This window comes from Labrus mixtus, chromosome 16 (assembly GCF_963584025.1).
Source record: "Labrus mixtus chromosome 16, fLabMix1.1, whole genome shotgun sequence".
Classification (NCBI taxonomy): Eukaryota; Metazoa; Chordata; class Actinopteri; order Labriformes; family Labridae; genus Labrus; species Labrus mixtus.
Window position 1 is genome coordinate 3,041,856 of NC_083627.1, and position 27,411 is coordinate 3,069,266.

General features: G+C 44.0%; 1 protein-coding gene across 1 annotated transcript in view; it reads right to left on the minus strand.

Moving 5' to 3' along the window:
• ext1b (exostosin glycosyltransferase 1b) overlaps positions 1-27,351 on the minus strand; it is a 131,732-nt gene extending 104,381 nt beyond the window's left edge. Inside the window, exon 1 of the mRNA XM_061059383.1 lies at positions 25,433-27,351. Coding sequence (XP_060915366.1) covers positions 25,433-26,376 — 944 coding nt within the window. The 5' untranslated portion in view covers positions 26,377-27,351. The remainder of the gene's footprint in view (positions 1-25,432) is intronic.
• Between the last annotated feature and the right edge of the window lie 60 nt (positions 27,352-27,411).

Here is a 27,411-nt window from a genome sequence, read left to right on the forward strand (position 1 = left end):
TGCAAGCATCAGATATTTCTTCAAATTCATCGATCCGTTTCTCAAACTGGACGTCCTGGATCATATTTAATAGCCAACCAATACAGGCAACCTTTTGAAAGCAAAAACACCGGCAGCTACAGAACGCTACAAAATAAAAACTACACACAACAGCAGGATGTACAGTTTCATCAACACCGTCAATCTCCACAAGATAGACCAAGTTCTGGACACATCCAGAATTTTTCACATTTTTTCACAATGTGAATTGGTCGAGCTGCAATCAGAGAAGATTCTAGAGACGAACCACGGAGCGATTTTTCTGCTGCCGGGGGAAGAACTTAATGAGAAAATATTGGCTCGACCGCTTCTGAATTGAAAGGATAAAAAGATATTTCACTTCTCCCTCGTTCTCCAACAATATTCCTGTAATTGGATAATAAACTCTACCTTGATGGGAGCGTTGAGAAAATTGTGGTTTTTCTTGTTCAGTACAGTAAAGGTCTGAGTCTGATGGGCTTAACGGGCAATTGTTGAGGATATCGAGTGCATCGTGATGGGTCAGATTCATTCTGTTTTGCTTGCCCTTCACCTCGCTCACGTTCTCCCACTGCCTCGTCTCGCTCCATCTCTCTATCTCTCCCCCCTCCTCACTCTCTTTCAGTCTCTGAGTCATGCAGTTAGCAAGCAGACTGTTTTGTCCAGGTCTATTTCTGGATGTCATGCTGTGGAGGAGAAAAATAAGATTAAAAAAAAAAAAAAAAAAAAACAGAGACAGAAAGAGAGATATTTCCCCCGCGGCTTAAGGATCGAGGAACTTAACCGTTTTATTCAAAGAAATGATACTCAGCAAAAAGGACAGTCTGTCACCAAGACGATACAAACACACACGGCCTGCACGAACACACACACCGACGTTAAACAGAGCTAAACCATACTCATTCCTCATCTCCCACACTGAGCATCAGGAAGCCACCGACTGCATTATAGCGAGCCCACAGTTGCTAGCAGTGCGATCGATAACTGAACCTGATAACCATTTAACAAATTGATTTTTGAAATGGAGCTTTAAATGGATAAACGCCGCAGACGTGCACAGATATGAGTTGGAAAATGAAACCCTGTTTCATACTCAAAGCTATTTTTCTCTCTTTGAAATCATTCTCTTCTTCTTTTTCTCGCTCTCTCTGACAACTTAACTTTTTTCATCACATTTGCTACCACTTTGCAAGGCATAAAGTTCGAAAGTTTTTCATTGCTTGAAAAACAGCTTGAAAAGAGGAATATGGAGGAACATTTTAGTTCCTGCTGGAGCGGTGGTCTGTATTCAGGAAGACAAATTTTCCTTTCATTCACGCTAACGGCAGCACAACTGATGTTGTTTTTCAGTTTTGAAAATTGGCAAGCGAGATTGGCAAGATTCCCTTTTTCCATTCCATTTCATGTTCACATTTCTTGTTTTTTAACCTTGGACACTTAAGTCCAGATGTCTCCTGTTGATACATGTCAACTGTGCTGGACTTCACAGAGTGTTTGGAACAAGAAAAGAAGAGTCATCCCTCCCTTTTTTTAAAACTAAACACTCCATATTCCTCCCACTGGATCCTTCCAGACCAAGATCCACGCTCTCTTTTTGGAATCTTTCTACACGCCACCAAATTCCCCCCCCTCTGTTTTGCCAAAAAGGTCAAGGTAAGTTCTGTTCAGCACGACCCTCCCCCCGTGTGATCCTACCAGAGTAGTCACTCAAAGAGTCGACCGAGGTGTGTCTGTGTGACTCATAATTTACATGGAACATAAAGGTGAAAGCCAAACGGCATCAACGGCAGCCGGGTGGAGAAGGCAGGTCCCTGCGGATCAGCCGAAAGCCCAAGAATGTGACTTCTCGTACGACGGCCGGGCCGGGCTGAGCCGTGAGCTTTGATCCCCAAATGAAGAGAAAGTCGGATTTTCCGGCACAGTGAGTGACGGGCCAGGGGGAAAAAGGTTGAGGCTGGGAAAAGCCGGGCCAAGGGGATTGTGTGAGTGCAGGAGAGAAGAAGAACAAGGAGTGAGGGGGGAGGGAGAACATGGCACCACACATTCTCATTTTTCAGCGCCTTTTCTTTGAAACCGCACCCCCCAACCCTAAGTCATTTCTTTCTTGGCAACTGCCAGCGAGGAAGCTTTTCTCAAAAGAGGGGACGGAGGGGATGCGAGGGGCTAAGACTTGTCTGTAGTCTCTCTGGGGGCTTTACAGGAAACACTGTACCAGAGACCGAGGGAGATAGATTCCCTTGGACAAGCGGGGGGGAACAATGGCGGTGACATGGCATAACTAATCGATATGAGAAAGCTCTGACATGGGGGAATGGGGGTCAGATCTCTTGATGAGGCAGGGGTCTTGTCTCTTCCAGCCTGTTCCATTCTGGCTCTTCAGTCCGGCCCGTCCTGCCGTCCCTCCACACACCCTTCGTTTCCTTTCTCAGCGGACGTCCTTTGAAATGCTAAACAATCAGGGCAGAGTCCACACCTCGGCTCCCCCCCCCCCCCCTCGAGATACCGAGCTAATTTTTCCCTGGCACAACTTGTCCCTCCCGTCTTCTTCCCCTCCCACACAGCTTCTGATGATGAAGGGATAAGAGCCGGAAACAGGCGGATTAGAGAAGCTAAAAATGAACTCGAGTTGTTGCCATCTTTATTAAAGCAGATGAGTGGCAGATTGGCAAAACTAAAACATTTGCTTTCATTTACCAAGGACTCATTTATCTTCAGCCTAACAGATGATGCAACGATTTCCACACTAGACATCTTGTGCCTCAATACATTTTTTTTTTTTTTATCACTGACAGATTCATTTTCATTCGGAAATAATAAAACTTTCTTTTTGTCGATTGCATCTGTTCTTGCCGTGTGTTTCCATGTTCCACTGACGAGGAGCTTAGGTAACTTTATAAACTACTCCTGCATGTTTCAACTCAAACCCCTTCATTAAATCAAGTTTCCATTATAAGAAATTACAACAGCAGGGAGCAGACTTGAATATGTCAAATTTCCCTTTAGTCACTGAAATGACCTCATCTGGTGATTACTATCGAGATCCTGTAAAACATGCTCATCTGCTACCCATTAATTAACCCAAGTGGATTAGGTGGAGTTTTGTTGGGGGATATTATACTTCTTTGGATTCGCATCATAAATCAATCTCCTCAGTCATTTCTGGCTTTGCTGTGTGATATATAAAAAAAAAAGGCAGAGAAAATAAACAGCTCCTTTCATGTTTCCATGGGGGAATGTCTAGACCTGGTTTCGCCCATTCATTGCGCATTGCACTTTTTTTTTGCTGCAGGAACTGTTCCTGGATCAAAGAAATCATTTAGATACGTTCCTGCTTCTGATACTATTTCCCAATGGTTAGTGAGACAAACTCAGTGTTATTTGCCAATTGCCTTGCTGTGGTTACATCCATCCAGAAAACACCATAGACGGTGCAAAGCATGGATTTAGTCTCAGTGATGTCACCCACTGGTTACTGAAGGTGTTATGAAGCTGAACGATGTTAGCCACCACGTGGAAATGCTGTCTCAACCTAACTTTCAGTCAACCTCGTAATAGGCAAAGAGGTGGGGCTGAGGCGGGCCTTTGGCTTATTGCAAACAAAAAAATCTAAACGGTTGAGTTAGTAAAAAAAAGTTTAAAAAAACCCATTCTATTCAGACCACAATTGTTTCTTGTACCAGGCTGTAAACATGTTTAATTCTGCTGTCAAAATGGGCTTTTAACATGGGTGTGTATGCGACTTTTTCGGCTTTTGGAGTCTGCCTCAAGTGGACACTTTAGGAACTGCAGTTTTAAACAGTTAGTTCTGTCTCACTTTTTAAAGTTCTTGTAAAGCAGTGGAAAACATAGAAAGCTGTATTTGAGTTCCTGGTACTTTTTGGGTTAAAATGGCAAAATAATTTCCCTAAAATGTTGGATTTTCTCTTTACAAGTCCCAATCAGAAATAAAAAAAAGAGAATAAATAGCATCCTAAGAACATTGTGCATGGGTGACATTGAAGATGATACAGTCGTTATATCAACTTCTACAACCAACAACTCTTGATCTTGTGTTTCTTAAGGCCTCTAAAAAACTGTTTTCCCATTTGCAGATCTCTTTACCTGCTGAGGGCTTTACCTCACAGCCCCCTCGTATGTCACAGCCGTTTGCATTAACATCCCTCTTCTAAAATAAATCCTTAATGAATACAGGCAGAGCAGAGGTGTCTCGTAGGAGTTTAAAAAAACACCCTAGAGGCTGAAAATATGGTGTTAAACGAGCTCCGGCTGAAGCTGGAGGTTAGGTCTAACCACACTGGCCGACACAGCTGTTTGCCTGAGCTATGTTGTGGTTTTAAACAAACACTGTCACACACGCGTACATATACGTCCATATTTATACACACACACACACAGAAGCTGCTTGTTTCCCAGTCTTGGTCAGGAGCACAGCGAGTCTCTGTGGTCTGGTAGGGTTCACTAACACACATGCTCTCTGTTTGTGTTGTGCTTACAGGCCTCCTGTGGTCTGCCTCGCTCCAGTTTTACTTCCCAGCAAGACAATATTCTGCTTCAATATATGGATTCAACTCAACATTTACTTTGTTTGTGTTTGGGTTGGCGAAACAGAATCAAAATAGGCCTTTGGTTTTTCCCATGGAGGTCACTGCTCGCAGTCCGTCTTTCCCTCAATTTATTCCACTTTCTTGCCTCAACCCCATTTTTCACACCGTGTTAATCTCCCCTTTCTACAATCTCCACTTCCCTCCGTCTCAAACTCTCACTCTGTCTGGCGCGTCTCATTTTTGCAAGTCCATTGTCAGACGCCACTGAGTTTACAGAGGGAGCCGGTCGGCCTGAAAACACAAACGGGGGGGGGGGGGCGGCGGCGTGGTTGCAGCTGAGCGTGACGGATACAATAACCCCTGCAGTGGAAGCACCCATGTGCTAAATTACTGCCAACAAATGTTCTTCCACCGGGCCGCGGCCGGCTGGACCATCAGAGCCACTCAGCTATCTCCAGCCCCGGACGCACTTTTCCTTTTATTTTGTTACATAATTGTGCCCCTGACCGAGTGCGGCCAGCAAGTCAAGCTCCACTTAAAGGTGCGATGAGGTTGATAGGAGGAGAAAAGTGGCTGATTTAGACCTGGGCGGTACTCCAAAACTAAACAGATTTGGTTTGCTTTCAGACTACACTAGACTTTGTTTTTTTGCTTGCAGAACCAAAGTGGTTATTTTTCCTTGCAACACACAAATACTTCAAATGTGCAGCCTGCAAGCAAAACCCTGACTTCATTTACTAGATGGGACAATAGCTTTTCAGAGAACTCTAAGCAGTGACAAATGACTTATTTAGGTATCAAAAGGATGTAAACACTCCCAGCAATGCCTCTCAAAGATGAAAAAGTATTGCTCTAAAAGCTTTGATGAAAATCTAATTTGTGACAAAGTGTAAAAAAAAACAAGTTAAGTGCGTCTCCTTTTTGGCGTTTCCGGTTGTTTCTCTGTGATTTAAACTCGTTCACCTTCCTGCCAGCAGCCACGACTCCCATTGTTCGCAAAGGACCGTGGGCACTTCACGCCTCCTATTCACATCTCTGCAAAGTAATCCATTCAACGTGGAATAAACTGAACCGCACCCATGTCACAGTGGCTGAAAAAAAAAAAAGAGACTTTTACCAGCAGCATCACATGTCTTGTGCACGAAACCCATTCAAATGATTTGTGTGTCTGAGGCTGGCGTTCTATTTTAGGGTATAATATTTGTGGATTTTGTGTTAAGTGGCAAAGAAAGGAAGCGTAGGAAAGGAAACAGATAAAAATGTAATTTTGGCATTAGGGCCGGAAGTTGGAAGTTTGTCTTTGGTGTTTGACGCCTAGAATAAAAAGTTATGTTTGGTCCTTATTCAAAGCTCTTTGGATGCCTATACTGAAAGTCAACACTGCACTAACCGAGACCAAGACATACCTGAGACCAGAGCGCTCCCAGACCAAGACATTTAGGCATCAAGACCGAGTCGAGGCCAAGACGAAGGCAGGGCGAGACCAACGCTAAGTAGAGCATTAAATAAAATATGGCATTAAGCCCATTAAGCTTAAAAGTGATGGGACTGTTTCCATAACTGACAAAAAGTGGGATGTGTCAGGACCTGTCTGGTTCAGCACAGAAGGTAATTAACGATCAGTTACATGAAATACTTGTTTGGCAGAAATGAATCCAAGGAGCACGAAGAGAAAAGAACGTAGAGTTTCTAAAGTTTGGAAAGTGCCAACAGAGCTCATGAAGGAAGCAAGATGTTGGTGTTTAAGTGAAAATATTATTTCTAAAAAGGCGACTGTTGGGTCGCCGATGGGCCTAGCGGTTTCGGTCGCAACCCATGTATGGAGGATAGTACTCCAAGCCAGCGACCCGGGTTCGAGTCCGACCTGTGGCTCCTTTCCTGCATGTCTTATAACCTTAGATTTTTTCAATGAAGGCTGTTCCTGATGAAACTAAAGTTCTCTGGGTCACTTTTCAACTATCAGAAATGGGCACATAACTCGCAGATAAATGATAAAACCATGATTCATTTCTGTTCCGGCAATGAAAAAAGTCAAAGGTACAGCTTATTGTTGCAGGGCTGCAACCAGCTTATATTTAATCCTCCAAAGATATTTAGTTTATAACCTTAAGACCAACAACAAAACCCACATTACTTCCACACCAGAAAGGTAAAAAATGTGTTTTTTGTCCTTTTTCTCTTTGGATATAACCAAATCCAATTCTAGAATCAGCTCTGAAAAGGAGACATTTGTCGTTTCTTCATGAGTTAATAACTCTGTTGGATAACATCTCTGTGTTAGAGTCAATTAAGACCGCAAGGCTTACATTAAAATGGAAAATTGCCCTTTAATGCTCTTAGTGACCACTGATATGTTCACTGCCTTATTGATTCACAAATGGTCGATGCATTCCTGCTTTCAACTGGCTATTAACTGACCCATTATCATTATGAATTCAGATCCTGTTTTACTCGGTGGCAGGAGATTGTTTAGCACGATGAAACGTCTCCAAATAGAGGAAGGCTCTTCGAGGACATGAGAAGTTCTTCAAAACGCAAGCGGGGGGGGTGAAACATGATTTGATAGTTATACTCAAATAAATAAATCTCAAATATCCCGTTAAAAGAATCATTCCCATTCGTACGGCTCAGTGAGCCAACACAAACACGCCAAGCACTGTAAGGAGATGACGGATTTTTGGCAAGCAGACTCGTAGACGCACGCTGAATTTTTTGTCACAAAAGACCGGCGTTTCATCATGCCAGTAAATAACAGTAATGAGACATGTCACAATGACTGAGAGGCGAAGACAAGAAGCCTCCAATTGAGGAGCATTATTCGCGCACATATTTCACCAGCGTACAAAAAAGAAAATATCCAGCTGTGATTTGGCACAACAGACAGGCGTATTTATTTACAGCCTTAGATATACAGTCTCTCTCTCTCTCTCTCTCTCTGTCCGAGTTTGTTCGGCATCTATGGACACGTGCATCCATCCGTGGAGTAACACACTGATAAGGAGTGACGGCCTGACACATGTGGCCTTGATAAGGTTACGCTGGGTAATATTATCTGACAATCATCAACTAGGCAGCACGGTCACCGCACAAGACTGACCCAGAGAGGAGGGCACAGTCCAGGGTCTGATGAAACCAGCAGAAAGAAGGAAAGCGAAAACAAGATGAAGTTGTGACTTTGAATGAAATCCAAACAATATCTTGGACTGTGTAGCCTCTAGATGAATGTATTCCTTTGGCTAAACATTAAGAGCATCGGTTTTTTTTTTTAAGAGAAAAGCTTCCAAAATGTGTTTCAAAACTGAAACTTTGTGAATCTTGGTTATTTTTACAGTTGCCTCTAGAAAAACTTTAAACAAGTGAACATAGGACAAAGGTTTCAAACTTAGCTGACGCTCTCAAACATCTTTTAAAATGCTGACTCTAATGCAGGAAGCTATCAAACAAAAGCCATACAACATAACACAAGAACAAGTGCTTAATGTATATAGAGGGATATCTGTCTGAAGGTGCAGCGTATGAAATATGCATAAAAAATAATGCAATGGTATCATAAGTGCACGCTGAGTTTAAACTATGTGTAGCGATATGGCGTGTGTGAAGCAGTGCCACAGGAGGAGGAGAACAGGTGATTTGGCCAGCTTTGAAGTGATTAGAAGATAACAGGACGCTAATCTCGCCTTTGCACTCTGATTAGCTTGATAAGTCAAGCTATTAAGCTTAAGCTAACTTGGCTCATGCTATTGCTCCATGATGAAGGTAGGACACATGGGGATTCTAAAGTAGCTGATGTTTTATCTGCATTTATTTATGGTAAAGAACAATGGACCAGACTCAGTGCCAACCTTTGATGTTCAGCTGTGTAACATCGTCCTTAGTTAACCTTCTTTATGTCAGCCATGTTTATCTACCAATCTAATGCCTCAGTTGTAGGTTTTAGATTTAAGGTCTGTTACCAGTCAATGATCCTTTACTTCACCTTTGTAAGTGTCGTCATGGCTAACAAGAATGGCAAACTTGATGATGCTAACTCTAAGTAGCGAATGCAACTTGATAATAAGAGTTCTTCTTTAAAGACAAAAGGGGGAGACACTGACAGCAAACGTTACCAAAGTGAGTTTCGTCATTGCTAATAAGGAAGGCTAACAATAATTGGCTAATGTTCTTAAGCTAGCATAAATTGACAGTTTTGTACACTTAAGACAAAGGGGGGGTCTTTCCTTTAGCTCACGTTAGCTGGCTTGTTGTGGCTAACTATAGCTAGTTAAACTAAGCATGACTTTTTTGTAATTTGTGGCAGAACAGAATCAAACAGAGTAAAAAAATAAACTTTAACTCTGCACTGTAACTTTTAACTCTTTTTATATTTTTACTTAATTTATTTCAGTTAATTTCATTTGAATTATTTTATTTGAACATATTTTCAGATTTAATAATTTCAGTGATTTTTTTCTATTTTCTATTTTAATGTTTCTTTTCTTTCCTCTGTCATGATGCTTTTGATGTCTTTGAATTGCCTTGTTGTTGAAATGTGCGACATAAATAAACTTGCCTTGCCTAGCCTAAAATCCATTTATGGTTACGGCTTGATTAGGCTATTTAATTGGAAACCGTTTTCCAATTATATCCCCCCTTTCATCTACTTACTACTGGACTTCTTGAACTATTATGTCACATACCAAACAAAGTTAGCCAGCCACAAACTGGATGTTGAACAATGAAAACATGGAGAACTTTACAGCTCTGTAGCACTCTGGGTCGAAGCCGGGCATGGGACCTGTGGAGAATCCACAGAATACCTATAGGCTAGTTAAGGGCAGATTGAAGTGGAAACATTCAACCCCCAATCCGCATTATCTAGTTTGGTTTTTCCAACTTCAAGAAATTTGATTTTGTACTATTTCACTGGGACTAACATGTTTTTTGAAAGTCCAGTTTTAGTCGTACTAACACAATAAAGACTTTTTGTAAACATCATATTAATGGACTGAAAGTGGATAAACCTTAGACTTCCAACAACAGTGCTCTGTGGATTTCCAGAGGGCAGAGTGCCCAGAGCATGGACTGTGATCACAGTGGTTCACATCTGTTTGTAAAACATCTGTACCCAGCAGCCATAATCCTCCAGAAGGAGCTGTGCATGTTGTTAGGAAAATCAGACGAGTGAGATGTGACAGTGTCTCCGCCTTCGGGTCGGCCGCATCGCAAAAAAAATCTTCATGACTCCCAACGTGAAGTTCCGGAGAAAGTATTTACTGAGTCTCTGTTTATATGGAGCAACTTTTTAATTAAATGTGAAGTGGAGAGAAGTTGCCAGAGTCTCTTTCACAGTAAATTAGTTGGTAATAGAAGCACTGAGCCGATCCAGAGGGAGATGTCTTATCGCTAACGTCAACAAACGGGAAAAGAGACGAGAGGGTTCAAGATACGAGAGTATGACAGATCAAGTTTATACAATGGATGTGTGGATTCTTCTGAAGCAGGAGATTTCCAGATTTATTTGGGGAGATTTAAAATGGAAAAGAAATGTGGCAGCAATGATGTAGCTACAGCAAACTTAGCAACCACAGAGCTCTTAGATCTACTTCTACCAGTTGTCCCAGTGGATGGGGCAGCTGGGAAATGCACAGTAACATCTGTTTTTTGGAGTTGTAGTCTGTCTGTTCTTGTTACCACAAAAAATCTCTCCCCTGTGTTGTCCTTAAAAAAAAAAGAAAAAAGCTTATCAGCCTTCAGAGATGCCGCTGGCTTTGAGTCTCATTTGGTCTCGCTTCCTTCTTCACATTAAATGCAATTTATTGAATAATGAATCTCTCCTGCTCCTCAGACCGTGTGAACTCAGAAAAATTCACTCAGCGTTCTCCCCCCCAAAAAAAGAAAAGAAAATGCCCTTAAGGTCACCCTCTGATCTTGGATGTTCCTCAAATGGAATTTTCTCCACCGTCATAGCAAGAGTACAGGAAGTCAGACGCCTCCGTGCTGCTTAGCGGAAATGTTGGTGCAATCCAGGGCCCAGCCGTACGAGGAGGATGACATCACGGGTATGTGTGTGTGGACATGCTACTTAATCTGGGTGGAAAAAAAAAAAACATGAATAAAAACTCCTCTCGCTGATACATTATTCATGTTTCGTAGCTTCTGGGGGGTTCCACATGAGTGGCCACAGTTAGCGTTAGTGCCGGGGCTCGGACAAACAAGATGCTGCTGAGTTTGCGGGAGGAAGGAGTGTGTGCGTACGTGCACGTCGTGTGTTTGTGTTTGGACAGGGAGGATGAGGCGGCACACAGGGACGCCTGCAGGTTTAAAAATAGAGGAACATTCAGCGAGGAAAGCAGGAAAATGTGGGAATGGAAGGACCCACTTCTGAATCAGCACTACTTTGCTAAAGGGAACACACACATATACTGATACACAATTTAACATTACAACACACACACACACACAGCTCAGGCTGCAGTGCAAATGTAACACATACTTGTCTGGATTTCTGTCTGTTCCCAAGTTGGCTACAGAGCAAACACTTTTAAATACTCAGACAGAGAAGCAATCCTCCTCTGTCCAGGCCAGAGAATAAAAATAAAAAAACACACACACACTTACACAACAGAAACAAATCCAAACTCAACACAAGTACCAGAAATATTCAGACTTTATTAACTCCTGCTGCTGTCCTTAAGCTCCTCAAAAGACAGCAATCCCAGGAGAATACAAGTATGTGTTTATAGATAGTAAGCTATGTAGCTGTGAGCAAATACCCCTCTGTCACCAGATACCCCACCAAGTCCAGACTGGGCCCAACGGGCAAACAGAAGCATTTCCTTTTACACACATACATCTGTGTTTGGGGACCCTTAGAAGAGTCTACCTCCATATAGAAGGGATGAATCTGGAAACACTTGGGGGATATATATCACACATCAGGCACAGCTGCTGGTTTACTCTGCAGAAATCTGGTGACATTGTGCACAGATGTTGATGGAATTCATACATGAAGACTCACAATAATGACGACAGAACTTTGGATCGTGAGTAGATTTCAAATGAAGTGAACCATCTTGTATGGTTTGAATTGGCATTTCAAAAGGTTCAAGGTAGCATATTGTGTAAGTCAAATTCAAATACTGCAATATTTTTCAACACCATGTGTTATATGATGATACAACCTCTGTTGTTTTAATGATCCATAGTTGGAAAAGTACTGTAGCTTTCAAAGCTTGAGATATACAGTCATATACTGCTGATTCGTATGAATGTGCATGAAATGGGATTAGTTACTTCTGATGGTCACTTTATATAGAAACCTCTGCCATCAGTGTGTGAATGGGTAGGTGTTACATGCGGTATAAAAAGCACTTTGAGTAGTCGGAAGAATAGAAAAGCACTATATAAGCTGAAGTCCATTTAACATATTTTTAGCCTAAAGCTCAGCAAAAGAAATGCAACCTGAAGTCTAAATTGGCAACGGTTTGGTAAAGAATGGTACAAACTGATTTGTGCAGGAGTTTGCCGGCATTATTTGGTAATAAAAAAGAAAGTGTCCAGTAATGGGTGTCTAGGACTTCCATTTTTGTTGACATGGTATGGTAACAGCTTTTGATATTGTATGATTTTTAACTAGAATAAAGTTTTAAATGCTGGTAATGACTGTGAATCTTCACTGTGTTTCAGTGTTCGATTCGATTGGGCATTGTAGAAATGATTAATTTCTACACCTCTAGCCCAGTCCAAAGTACAATCAACCCTTGATCCTCCTAATCAATGCAATCTTTCTTCAAACTTGCATGCTACGTTGCTTACATTTTTCTATCATAAAGTAAATAGACTCCAGACTGAAGCACAAACATTTGCAGAGGCAAAACGCTTTTCCAACTCCACAGTCTTCTGGTGTTTTTGTAAGCCGGAGGCCAATGATATATTGTTTTTTGATGGGTTTATCGAGTATACCTCCTTGGAGATGGAAAACCTTGCTAGGCTCAAATGAGCTCATGTTTTTGTGTGCTTGTATACTCAGGACTGATAAAGCAGTTTTCTTTGGAAAGCACAAGAGGAACCTTTGATGACACACTGAACGAGGCTCAATCCACACCCAACTGTATATTGTAAAATTGTAAAGACATGAGCTCCCCCGGGACTCAAAAAGAGTTGGTTTCAGGATCTATTTGGATGCTGATCGGTTGGACAAATGAGCCAATGTTGCACAAGAATTGACCTTCATGATAAACTCAGTTGACCGAAGAGAACAAACAGAAAGCTACAATGTCAAAATTCCTTTGGTCCATTTTAAAACAGCCTACAAGTGAGTTATTTGCAGCAGCAACTTGGTACATGAAGTCATTAACTGTGGGCCACTTAGCACCTCCAGCAGAGGTGTAGGGATTGAAGTGCATCTCAACAGCGGTTGGTAATGACTATTATTAATAAAGGCCTTGATTTTGCCACTCAGAGCCAAGTTCTAACCGGCCTATGTATTTTTAAATTTACACTGCTGCTTCTGGCTCAATGTTTCTCTCATCACTGGAGGCCTCTCTACTATAGGATCCACATATTGCATAAGTCGAGCTGAAGAATCTCGAGATGTCTCCACGCTCTGATCACGTGTCCCACTTCAGACAGCCAAAGAGAAAATGGTGTCTTGCGAGGGAGTTGCAAAAGCCAAACAAGATTCAGACGCTTTGAAAAACAAAGTGCTGTCGTGTCATTCTTTCTTGGGAAATAAACACTTCAATTCACCCCCCACAAAGAATATACACCCTGTCAAGCTGCTAAACAGAAACCAAGAATCTCTGCAGCTCGTTCAGCTGCACATTACACGGCCTACATTTTTTTTCCTTTGCTCTACTTTCTTTTTCTGTTTTTACCTCAGTGTCTCAAATTCTCTACAGGATCAACAGCTTTTCCCGCTTGAGTTCTTTCTCCCCTGCGTTTTTTTTCTTCTGGTTTGCTTTGATGGCAGGGATACAGGTGGATAGACACCACCAGTCTGGATGCAGCAGGGTGAAAATGAAGCTACTCACACAGGGAGAACGTGAATTTGACACAAGCTGGGACTGGAGACTGTGTTCAGAATAAAAAAAGGCACAAAAACCGCTGAGTATGTGTTGAAATGACTCATCGACAAGAAACGTCCTTATTTTCTAAAATGTTCGAGTCGATGATGTGATGAGATCGTACAAGAGGCCAGGGTCAGGAGAAGTGATGCTGCAAAGATGTACGTGGGTTTTATCAGGAGGTGGGAGTGTGAGACAGAAGAAGTGGCTGTGAAGAGAAGAAGAAGAAGAAGAAGAAGAAGAAGAGAGCTGGAGGAACAGCGAGGAACAGCGAGGAAGAAGAAAAGGCAGGAAGAAATTGAAGAGTAGGAGAGTCCGTGGGTGTTCAATTTTTAAATATCTAGCATTACCACCAGCAGCTGCACTTTGTCCTAGTTTGCCTCGCAAAAAAAAAACAAGCACGCACTCCTTCTATTTCATCTGAAAAGGAGGCCCCTGTCAAGCTCATGAATAAACACCACTCAACACGAAGCACCACCAAACACAAGCCGCCAAGGAAACAGGGAAACAGTGATCAACCAAAATGATTCTTTCCTTCCTCTCTGCGGTCAATCATACACCCACACTCTGGGCACACTCAGACTCTCCTTGGTGAGACCAGATGCCTTCTTCCCTTGTAACAGTCTCCTCCTCCACCTCCTCCTCCTCCGCCCCCAGTTAGAATTGGCCGAGCTGCTGATCCGTGAAGTGTTGTGGTATCTGCCAAACCAGGGCATGGTTGTCAATGGCTGGAGTTGTGAGAGAAGCCATTGTTGTTAGTAGAGTTGTTCCAAAAAATGATACTAGTATTGGAAACGCCTCAAATTTGAATTGCCCCCCGGGGACAAATAAAGTTTTTTGAATTGAATTGAATTGAATGCCGCATTGGTGAGTGCGCAAGTCAATGCATCGACCTGATACCATGACATTCAGCCCATCAGAACGTCCACTTGTTTGCTATTCTCTGAAACAGTTTGATTTGAAACCATCTTATAAGTCGTCGTTATCAAACAAAAACCATCGTCATTACCATCATCATCATCAATAATATGGAGACCATCATCATTAAGTTAGTAGGTATTCATGAAAGAGCTGGGTCTTTAGCTTTTTCTTAAAGGTGCAGAGGGACTCTGCAGATCACATGGAGTTTGGAAGTTCATTCCACCACCGGGGGGCGACAGAGGAGAAGAGTCTAGTCAGCGTCTTAGGACCCTGTTGTGAAGATTCTCCACAGTCCAAGTGTCAGGCTTCGACTCAGAAGTCAAAAAGAGGACATGCTATCATTGCAAAATCACGTTGTAGTCGGCCTTCTGATATCACCGTTGCGCATTGTATTAATTCCAAAAGTAGAGCTTTTATGGGGATCGGTGTACTCTTGCATGTTTAAGTCTCAATGCGACCCAAATTGGACAAGGCATTCTTCTATCAATAAATCGATTCTCCCTCTGTGCTTGTTTTCTGGGACAAGTCCACTTAAATGGCCTAATTGAGTTATAACGGTAGCTCGACTTAACTGTCCATGTTAAGTCGACGATGTTGTGTTCTATACAGCAATAAAGGATGTTTTTGCTGTCAACTGCTTTAAGCAAGAATAACACTGTGCTGCTGTTTAAAAGATTCATTTAGTATACAAGCAAGACTTTAGAACAATGATAGTGCCCTGTGTCAAAATTATAATAATATGTAGATTTTGATGGCCAACTCTGTATTAACCAATACTCAAGTTTCTGTATCTGTTTAGGAATTGTAAAGGGGAAAAAAAAAAAACATTTGTAGTTGCTATTTGCCACCCGAGCTTTAAACCCATTGGAAAGCCGCCTCAGGAAGAGTCAGAGTTGATAAAGAGGAGCAGAACATGCGGCAGTAAATGGGGGAAGCATATTGGCAGGCTGCAGTGTCAACAAGGCACAAGCATTTCCTCTGGAAGGAGAGCAAACTGGAGCACAATAGGACCCCCCTTTGGTGAGCCCGAGGGCAGCCCCAACTTTCACATCCAAAGAGTGGAAGTCAAACCGAGCCATAAAGCATGATGACGGACCAGACGGGGGGAAAAAGAGCCCTTCCATCAGCCTGCCAGGCAGCCAGATCTCCCCACAAACAAAAACCTCTTTCTCTCCTTGAAGCCTTGGCCCCTTAAACATTCAGCCATGCACACATTCTTTAGTGACATAATGCTTTTTTAAGCTATTGCCCTCTTCAACCCCACTACTCCACCACCTCCTCCTCCTCCTCTCAGATTCCCCCCCGACTCTCGCCAATTACTATTTAAATATGAATACCAGCAGAGGGGTTTGAGTGTTTGTTTTCGCTCCTGTGGTGGTTAGAAGTAAAAGGAGGGAGGTCACCATGCGAGGCTGACGTCAACGATCTCCCGTCTCATTGATGTGCCGTCGGTAGGTGTTTGCTAAACGACCTCTTGGGGCCATTAAACCTGCCATAAAAAGAAAGTAGCAACCCATCCCCCCTCCCCCCACGGTGGAGCTGCTGCAACGCCTCGAGGGAGTCACAGCGCTCGCAGGAGGCGAGGTCCATCCAACGCTGCTGGAATACGCTCTGGAAGGAAATCTTTTTTAACAATGAGCTCCGCAGTGTGTGCGTGTGTTCGGCTCCAAAGTGTGTCAGTGTCTGCAGCGGATGTAGGCCAGAGTTTCAGCCCACTGCCCCCTGACTGATGAGATAACTGTGGTCAGGTGCTCCACAGACCAAGGGAGTGCAGAGTCATCCAGGAAGAGGGGCAAATCCCCCGGAGAACTAGGACCAGAAGCAAGGACCCCCCCCCGCACACTCTTTAAACACACATACACCCTGACCTCTCACGCACTAACAAACCCGGAGCTCCACAGTTTAGTAGAGGAGAGATAACGGGCATATAACTGCAGTGAAACCAGTGTCCACTTGACTGCTCACATGAGGAAGTACGAGTGTTGAATGGAAGAACAAATGTGTTTTACTTTTACCATGCAAAGAGCTTAATGATATATCCATTTCTTCATCTAGTTTTTTTTTTTACGTTGAACTTTTTAGGGTTGACTTTTCTCAAACTTTCTCAGCGCTCATGAACATACAACTGCATCATTCTGTCGGTTTTGGTTTGCCAAAAAGAACATCCTAAATTTTAGATTTCGTTTGGTACAACTTGTCGTGATTTTTTTTTACCATGTTGACTGCCAAAATCAGGAATGGAGATTATGGTATTTCTAAAACTGCAAAAACAGAATTGTTGACTCCCAGTTATGAGCACCAAAATGAACCATTAGAAAGTTGGTGACACTGCAGAAAAGTTGCCTATTTTCACCATGAGCAGCATCAGTATTCATGGGGATTCTTGTTTGTGGCAACTTGAAAATGTAAGTACAGCATGCTCTCTACTTTTGTTACTCTACTCCAACTCCTGAGGGAACTATCTGGCACTTTGTTTACCAGGTAGTTGTTCACTTATTCCTGAAACCTGAATTAGGTTTCAATGTAGGGCCAAAAGTTCATCTTTTTTTTATGATTGAATGAACTTCCTATGAGACTATTAAAAGGTCAGAAAGTTGGGAAATTGTGTATCAAAACTGACATCTTCAATTGTCATACCAGAGTTTCAAAACCTCAAAAATCTTCATCGATTATAATGAATGAGGAAGAAAGTACCCTAAGAGTTAAGAATAAGGAAGTCCAAACATGTGAAGTTGGTTTCAGATGAATATTTTCCTCATAGCTTAGTGACCCCATTTACAGCGTTAGCAACAAAGTGTGTTCTCATAAAACATGAGGAAACTTCAGTGCACTCGATTTAAGCGTTCATCAAGGAGTCAAATATCTTCTGACTGCCTGATTGAAGGCTTGATGTCATGACACGTAGGAGTTTGCTTTCATGTTCATGCCATCACAGTAAAAGTTGTTTTAACTGCTTGAAGAGAGTGTCGTAAGAGTTTTTTTTTTATTGTTTTATGACTGCATGGATCCCACTCCAAAGAGAAAACCTCAAACTAACACACACACTAAGCGCTCCTTTCTGTGTGACTTCTCAGCTCTGGTTTGGAGTCAAAGTCAGACACTCATGAGTACAATTCTACAATTCACTTAGCAGACTCTTTTATCCAAAGCGACGTACATCAGAGAGTAAGAACAACACAAGCAAGGATCTAGAAAAAAAAGGAACAATGTCAGTAAGAGCAAACGATCAGCTTTGAATCTGATTGGACACACAGGTGCTGACAGGAAGTGACCAGAGGCAAAGCACAACATTGAGGGCAGTTCTTGAGAGCTCTAATCAGTATAGAAACCATCTTATAAGTCGTCGTTATCAAACAAAAACCATCGTCATTACCATCATCATCATCAATAATATGGAGACCATCATCATTAAGTTAGTAGGTATTCATGAAAGAGCTGGGTCTTTAGCTTTTTCTTAAAGGAGCAGAGGGACTCTGAGTGTGCCGGTGGCAAAACACTGAAGCAGCTGAACGTGTGAACATCCAAGCAGGGAATGTGCCTTCAGAGCAGCGTTGCCCCCCCCCCCCCCCCCCCGTCTCAGCTTTGCCCCGTGCCACAGAGAGTTGATTTTTTTTCTCTTCGACACAGATGTCAGAGCTCATCGACAGCAGCCACATCCTTCCCCTTCAACCATCCCTGCAGAGAGTTTAATAAGGAGCCAATCACGCGTCTGTTCTGATCATCACTCCCCCGCCTCAGCCGGTCGGCGTACCTGTCGGCTTTAATTGAGTTTACGGGGGGAACCAATGGGATTCTTTCACTGTCAGGGCCTTTTTAAAAAAAACAAAACTTTCTACATCACTGCATCCAGCACGAGAGAGCTTCAGGAGTGACGGAGAAAAGAGAGAGAGAGAGAAAGAGAGAGGTGGCTTTAAAACTTTTTACTACAGAGCTCTCGTGTGTTTCTCGTTAATCCATCCCTCGGAAACATTTCCTGCAGTCCTGGGAAGGAAAAGCATTTTTATTCCTCGGTCTTTCAATTAGCGTTACAGCAACACAACAAGCCTACTGAGTGACCAGTTCGCCCCCCCCCCCCCCTCTCTCTCCAGGGTGGGAGTGAGCAGCTTTTAATAGAGGAAATGATTCCAGGGGCCGGCCCACTGCTGCGCTAATACCCTCATTGATTTTCATTTTGGGGGGAACCCTCCCAGCTGATCAATCTCTTGCCGAAAACCTGCCAGCAGCGAGCCTGGGGGGGTGGGGGGGCGGGGGGCAGGATGGTTTTCACTGTCTGATCCAAAGTGTGTGTGTGTGTACATGCTGAGTTCATGTCCAACCCTCTGTTTTTTTTTGTTTTTTTCCCCCCCAACTCTTTCCCTCCGCCTCCTCCCGCTGTTCCTCCAGCGCCACCACCTCTGAGGCCAGGGGGGGGGGGTGGGGGGGGGGCGGCTTGGCTGTGCGGGTAATCCTTCAATGAATGTGGGTCAGTGAGCTGGGCTTTGCCTTCGTCACTCAGCGAAGGGGACAGACAGAGAGGTCGTGACCCCGGTCATCCTGCATGCACACACACACACACAAACACACACACACACACACACACACAAACACACATGCTCGTGTTCACAGGCCCCACGCACGCAAGACAAAAGAGACAAACAGAAGAGACACACACACACACACACACACGAGCAGCCACACACAGACCAAAACAAGCAGCAACACAAACAGGGAACACAATCCAGCTCATCTGAGAATACAGGCTGCGATGAGAACTTTAGAAAAGGATCTGATTGACAGCTGTTCAATCTTTAAATGTTCATATTTAAGTCTTAGGGGAAAAAACTCACTGGTGATGGTGTCTAAAAATGTGAATATTTTCAGTTTTTCTATGACAGATAAATCAATATTGATGCACTTTGGAAAACTGATGGACAGATTTTCACTTTTGCAAAAAGAAACGACACAGTCCCTTAATATAACAAAGTCGGAGACCGTAGTGGAGACTCGAGACAAGCCTGTGCCATTACAGAAAGTACGTCCAAATTATTAATAACTTCCTTTTTTTAAAAAAGGTTTTTTGGCTTGGTATGCTTTTATTGAGAGACAGTGCAGTGGACAGAGTCAGAAAGAGAGAGAGGTGACATAAGGGAAAGGAGCCACAGGCCGGACTCGAATCCGGGGCCGCCCGCCTGGAAGACCACAGCCTCCGCACATGGGGCGCACGCACCAACCACCAGCGCCTCCAATTACTTACTTAGAATAACTGAATTATGACTAAACAGCAGCTGAATGATAAACACAAACCGTCTATATGAAGTGAAGTGAACGTTAAGTCACTTCCAAATATTGGTTCTTTCTGCTTCCTTGAACATAAAGGGGGGAGCGGTTAAACTTCTGTTTAATGTTAAAAATTTAATTTTTTGGGACGTTTTGAGAGACATTTGAAAGTTTTTGACAGTGTCAAAAAATAAAATCTCCCTCTAAAAGACTAATGAAACTTTTTATTTTTTCTCGGTTGCACCTCCAAAAAAGAAAAGTTAAAATTCACACTATGTTACAAAGTTTTGCGCTTGAAGTTCATCACAAGAAAAACTACGACAGCTGGGAAAATACCGGGGAGCCAAGACAGAAATACTCGCTGTTGACTTCTCTCCTGTGACGGTGACACGGTGACTCGCCCCAGAAAACAGAAAAATGAGGCTGAAACGAGTCAAACACACAAATGAGAGACGATTTCAAAACGAGCAAAGAGAGAGAGAGAGAGAGGATGTCAGATGGATAAACAAGCCTGATAAGATATAACAACAAACAGAGGTTTTATCTAGTTACAGGATTAAATCTGTCTCTTACACACACACCCAGATATCAAAGAGTCCTAATTAAGCTGCTCTGCATTCAAACTTACTATCCCTCACATCATTAACATTCCCCATCACAGGCTCTGCACTTTATCTAAGAGAGAGCAGGCAATCATGAAATATTCATGATTTATTAATCTGAACACAGAAAAACAAACAATGGCAACCAAGGGAGTGTGACACCCTCTCCTGCCAAACAGCGGCAAAGAAACACGACGTGTGTGTTTGTCGCTCGCTTGCTCGCGCACTCCACATCTCCAACGGGAAGCCGTCACCGCGCTGGCATTCAGGTGAACGCCGCTAATTCCCCACTCATAATGGTGTTTTAGTGAGATAAGGTAGGGGGGGGGGGGAAGTGTTGCTGGGTTTTCTTCACTTGGCCCTCCGATCTCGCTTCCGAGTGTCAACAAAATGTCAAGCTCTGCGTCGTCATTAAAGAAGAAAAAAAAAACAAGAGGGAGATGGAAATGTGGCGGGGAGCCATCAGGAGCCGCATCACATCAGTGTTTCCATGTTGTTAGGATAAAGAGGAGGGAGGAGGTGAAAGTAGGGAAGCAAAAGGAGAGAAGGAAAGGAGAAGTGATAAAAAAAGCAAAAAGGTAGAGGGGGAGAAATGGTTGCCTTCTACTTCTCAGGCTTTCCTCGAGTGGGAAATTTCCTGCTGATGACACAGTTGTGGAAATGAAATGGCTGCAGCGCTCGGTTGATGTTACCGTTATTGACTCCCAATGGGGGTAAAAAAAAAAAAATCCAACTGCACGACGCAATTTTCTAGACTCTCCATTTCTTTTCTTTTTTTTTATCCCAATTCACTATTATCACTCAATCTCACACTTCTTCTTCTTCTTGCTCTTGACTGTCTCAGCTCCCCACTGCCCTCTCTTCTTCCCTCTTTTTTTTTTTTTTTTTTTTTTAAAGTCCCCCGGGTGACCTTGAGCGGCAGCTGCCAGTGAAGTAGCTGAAGTACAAAGTCAATACGAGCCAACAAAGCTGGTTAAGTATTAAATGGGGGATGATGACGCTGCTGTTAGCCGGGGAAAAAGCGCGACAAAGAGAAACGAAAGGGGAGTACGTGCACTTGGGACTTAAATGGAACACTCGATAGTAATGATGGCATACTTTGATCAGTCGACTGGTGATATTAGATGAGATTTGATCTGTGCGGGATAATCTACTCTCCAGCGGGGGAAAGGGGGGCACTTATACAATTTACAAGCTCCATTTAATGTATGATGTAAGTGTAGCATTGTGTGACATTTTTAGCCGACATCATTCATCTGTAAAATCACGCCGACAACCGAAACAAGGAAGAAAACGGGCCACAGGCATTGACTTCCAAAGAGAAGTCAAAAGAAATGAGAAGTTACGTTTCCTAAAAAAGGGGAAATGTGACAAATCTGATGTAGAAGTCAGAATCAGAACAGGAGACAGGAAAAGGAGGTTTTGCCATCAATGAGGGCAAATCCCACAAGAAAAAAAAAGACATTTTCAATTGTGGAGCGTTTTAATAGCCTCTCTCTGTCTTTTCCCGGGATCATTGTCAAGACGGCCTGAAAGTCAGAGGATAATGTAGCAGAGAATGGGCTCTTTTCATCAGCGCTTGGCCGTGGAAGTCGACGGGACTAACTCCAAGTCAAAGCTATTTCAGCTATGAAAATCAATTGAATAAGTGTGCAGAGGGTGGGGGCTTCTGTGTGCGTTTGTGGGTAAATGTGAGAGTGGGAGATGGTTAAGGGTTTACCTATACACCGGCGGCTCCCACCCTGCCCTCCTGCCGCTGCATTCCTTTAGAGAGCAGCATTCCTCTAAAGGCAGCGGGGTCAAAAGTCAGGAGGACGAGACGAGCTGGATGCAGTCCTGCAGCACCGGCCTTTGTGGTGTATATGAATGAGCCGATAAAGTCAGAGCCTATCATCTCTGAGTTCAAAGAGTGTGCACGTTCAGAGAGCATCCAGGTATCTACATATACACTGAACAGAAAAGCCGGCCCGCGTTTTTGGCAGGTCTCCCAATCCAAGCGCTAACAGCTGCTCTGACACGTGTGTGCATTCCTGGATCTGCAGCACAGCGTCCCCGCAAGGCTTCGCCTGTCCGCCCCCAGACTGTGGAAAAGTCAGAACCGACTACACAGGGCCAGCTGCATACAAATCCATTTACCTGAGAGAGCTGACGTCAGGAGTTTTTTGTTTTTTTTTGCAAAGCGGGCCTGCACCCAAAGGGCTTTAAATTAGATTAAAAAATGAAAAGCATCCAATGTATTAAATTCAAATAGGCTGCTGGATCATAACGGAGGCCAAACTGCTTTAAAGTGTATTGGTTTCACTTTGTTGCCAAATTCTAAAAGTATGCTAGAAATCTCAACGCTTGTTATAACCAGATGAATCCATTCCAAAAACACTAGAAGAAGTCATGAATGCTTCACAAAAGACGTGTAAGAATCACTTAGACTAACAGAATAACAAGCTGAATGCTAAACACTGTACACTTGTGAAAAAAAAACAAAAAAAACAAACAAATTGGATTTGGTGAGTTTCAGCAGCGACAAAAATCAAATGTATCGACGCTGCCGGAGAAATAGCTAAAAGGCAGCGGTATTGATGGAAATAAATCAGCCGTGGTGAGACACACTACAGCGGAAAGAGAGAAGCTCGGTGCGATCAGATGTGTCAATCAGCTGATTACAGCGACAGAGGCTGTTCCCTTAAGACAGGGATACCTCTGGGGGGGAAAAGACAGGCACGATCCGCTGGGAAACAGAGGCGGGCTGTCCAGAGATGACTGGAATGTCAGATAATGGATGACATATCTCTCCAGGTGACACCGAGCCCAAGGCATCTAGGGAGACAGACTAGAAGAGAATGTGTGTTTGAGAGAGAGAGAGAGAGAGAGAGCAAAAGGGTGGAGGGGGGGGGTGGGTGGGGGGGGGGGGGGGGGTTACGAATGGGAAGACAAGTGCATGCTTGTGAAGTTTGGTTAGAGCTCCTTTTTTTTGGCATTATAAGTTTGTGTGTTAGAGGTTTTCAAGTTCACTTCAAGTTCAAGGAGTCGCTACCCTTTTTTTCAAAGAATCCCCCCTCTCTGCTTTTCCACTTCTTTCCATCCGTCCTTCTTCTAACCTTGACATCTAGGAACAATGTCGACAAGTGCTGTTATCGCATGCCCGAGTTAATCCAGGCTTTACAAAGGAAAAAAGGATCCACAGGTTCATAAACGCAGATTAAACCGGTCACACACACACACACACACACACACACACACACACACACACACACACACACACACACACACACACACACACACACACACACACACACACACACACACACACACACACACACACACACACACACACACACACACACACACACACACACACACACACACACACACACACACACACACACACACACACACACACACACACACACACACACACACACACACACACACACACACACACACACACACACACACACACACACACACACACACACACACACACACACACACACACACACACACACACACACACACACACACAGGTGAAGCTGACAGCCCCGGTGCACGACGTAATCCTGCTTTATGCAAACACCACCGCCGCCTAAACATACCAAGCATTCAAACACACAGCTGTTGATCCCATGGGGTGGAATCATTAATCACCACCTTGACAAAAAGTGAGATCTCCAAAATTAGCAGTAATCAGCCGTCCCTGGGGGCTGAGTGGAGAAAAAAATGGCACCAACTCCTGGAAGTGATAATTAACCTGTTTTATGTGACGGATTTATTCGCACTAAATCGCACCATTATTCAACCGTCTTACGTAAACTAACCTACACACAACTTTTTTATAGGAAGCAAGCATTTTGTCATGACTAGGTCCCTGTGGACATGTAACTCATTTAAGAGCAAAAAAAAAAAATCTAAAAATTTCCCACTGTTAACTTTCGCTTAATTTGCACTGAGTACAGGGTGCAAATTAAACATGTCAGAGCGTATCCTGGTGGCAGGCTGCGACGCTCTCAGGGAAGAGGAGTGGTTTTGAATTCCTTCATAAGGAAAGGAAGTAGGAAATGAGGAGAGGGGGGGTGGGGTGTCCAGGGAGCTAATAGACTGGTCTGGAGCTCTTTTACAACATGCTTAAAAAGGGAGCAAGGAGGTGGAGTGAAGGGTGAAACGCAGTCATGTCGCGGGGGGCATAAAAGGGTTGGTTAACTGTGGGCTTCAGTTTGGGCGACTCACTGATGGAGTTTTATATGACTTTGATTTATAAGACTATATTTTAACAGCGGAGGTTAAATTATACTCTGTATTCATTTGAATGGATCCAGAAATAGCCTACATCTAAAACGCATCAGGACACAGTTCATCAAAGCGAAAAGTGCTCTGTCATGTTTACCTTTTTATCTGTTAGCCGTGTTGTTATTAATACACAAAATCTACCTGGTAATAGTTTTAATTTCACTTCCACAGAATCCAGAGTGTAAACGTGTTGTAGTTTCAGGGCTTATCCTCCTTAATTTCTTCTTCTTTGGTATTATCAATAAATTCATTCGACCCCCTTGCTCACTTCCGGTTTACACTCCTGTAGAGGTGAGTGACATTTTATTTAACTAACATTATCCCCCATTTCTCACAGTATGAAATTTGTATTTTTGATTTCCCTAAGTCTTAAAACGTCTGTCACAACAAACTAATATATTTGATTTAAAAGAGCAGGCACTGAAAAAAAAGATACATTTAAGAAAGTTCTGCTAGCTTAAAGTTATGGCGAAAATTGAAAAAAAAAATCGGAAAAATCGGAAAAAAAATTGAAAAATAAAAAGGGATTTTGTTTCATAAGCTTGTGTTTTTTATCAGAATTTTATATAAAAAACTTCCATGAAATAGAGGTTATTTCCCCTGTAACTTCGTCCTAGCTGTAACCGGCTACACCGCTCCATCCTCCGGCAGTTACCTGGTTAGGCTACAAGTGCGCATGCGTGTAGCCGCGAAAAGTCCAGGCAGCAGGTAATGTAAAAGAAACGTGTTTTCCCGATACACCACTTCAGCTAATTGTGTCACTTACTTGTCATACTCGGCGTTGTCCTTGTCACAGCGGGCGTCCTTGTGCTTCTGCCAGTCCTTGCCGTGCTTGCAGGTGGTGAGCAGCACCACGTCCTCCGCGTTGTGGACGTGATGTAAGGCATTCCTGGTGTCCGAGCCGATACCTGTCAGGTAGCGCTTCCCCTTGAACACCAGCATGTACTTTCTGAAAGGCGGGATGGAGTTATACTTGAGGAAGCCCCTCTCTCCCCCGGTCCTCGGGTGCTCTTTGGAGAAGAGGGGGATGGAGACGTCGAAGTTGGGCCTGAAGTTCTCGGTGCTGATGCTGGCTTTGGCCAACATCGCCTGGCCGATGTCGAAGCCCAGGTCTTCCGTGTAGTCCGGCCACGTCCCCGAGTACAAGTTAAATATGAGGTGGTTCCTGCCGTCGTTCCACAGGGGCAGGTTCTGGACCTTGGTTTTCAGGTTGTGGACGTATTGCGGGGACAGCTGGTCCCGGTCCAGAGTGTCCAAGCTCAGGACGAACAGACAAGCCTGCCCCGGGTCCGAGGTGTAAAACCGGGACCCCTCGATGGTGGATAAAATATTCTGATAACTCTCCGAGATCTTCTCCCCCTTCTGCTGCGGGTAAACGTAAACTTTGAATCCGTTCTTCTGACACTGGGAGAAGTCGAAGCAGGAGTCCATGCGGCACCGCTTGCCTTTGTAAACACTCGTGTTGACGTCCCTCTTCTGCCGCGGAGATATGTGCAGGTTGTACTCCTCGGTGTCCATCTGGTCCCAGGGCAAGAAAAGGTGTAAAGGGTCCGAGAAGTGGGGCCAGGGCTGCTCGGGCCGGTATCCGTTCCGGCTGCGGTCATGCCGGCTCCTGCTCGCCGCTGGAAGCTGAACCCCTGCGAGGTAGAAGAGAAGCACCAGACATGCACCGGCGGAGAGCAGGATCAGGTAGCGTTTTTTGGCCTGCATGTGTCCTGGGAACAGGGGCGAGTCGTGTAGGAATAAGAAATGCAAAGTAGCCCGAAGTTAGGCTCTCACCAACCCCGGCTACACCGCTCCATCCTCCGGCAGCCTCCACGGATCCCCAACCCCCCTTCTGCGTATTCGGTTCCCAAATCCAGCAATTGATCCAGTGCATGTGGGCGATTTTCTTTTTTTTAATAAAAGTATTTTCCCGTTCTCCCTCTTCTGTAGAGTTTCACCATATCGCACAGTTCTGCCCGGACCCTCTCGGACACAATCACATGCACACGAGTGTCGCTTCCCCTGCGCTTCTTCTCGCCCTCATTCAGCCCGTCTGTGTGGAGCTATTCAAATGGAAAGGAAAAAACTGTCCGACAGCCGTCTGGGAACTCTCTCTTCCCCCCCGGCTGAACAGCGGCAGGGGTCCCCGAGGCTCTCCCAGACGGAGAAAGGAAAAGGTATACCCCCGATTTGGATGTTAAACTCGGTCACACATTGACCAGGCTGAGTCAAAAATCCCAGTCGGTGTGGCTTGCCGCGCCGGATCCAGATCCAGACGCCTCAAGCTGTAGTCGTCCTATTCCCCGTGTTTTATCACTCCATGGTCCCGTAGTGAAGAGAAAGCAAAAAAAAAAAAAAAAAAAGGGGGAAAGGAAGCGTCGTTGCGCAGGGGGGGACAGATCAGCGGTGCAACTGTAACCTGACGAATCCCTGCATTTCTCTTCTTATTTCTCACAACCTCCCCTCACTGCCTCATACGCGCTTTGCTTCTTCTTTTTTACAATACAAAGCCTCCACAGCGGGCGAAGTTCTCCGGTCGATACGAAGGGGGAAACAGACGCTCACCTCTCACTGAGCAGACAGCCGAGGAAAAAAGGTTCAAAAAGACCGGATTCCTTGATCCTAGTGTCCAATTACCGAGTGCTCAGTTGTTCCGATTGTTAGTCAGTAACATTCCAATCCCGACACGACGGCAGCTGACGTGACGTCCCATCGAAGCGCATGGGCGCCCCGGATTGGTCCGTGTGTAGCAACGGAAGG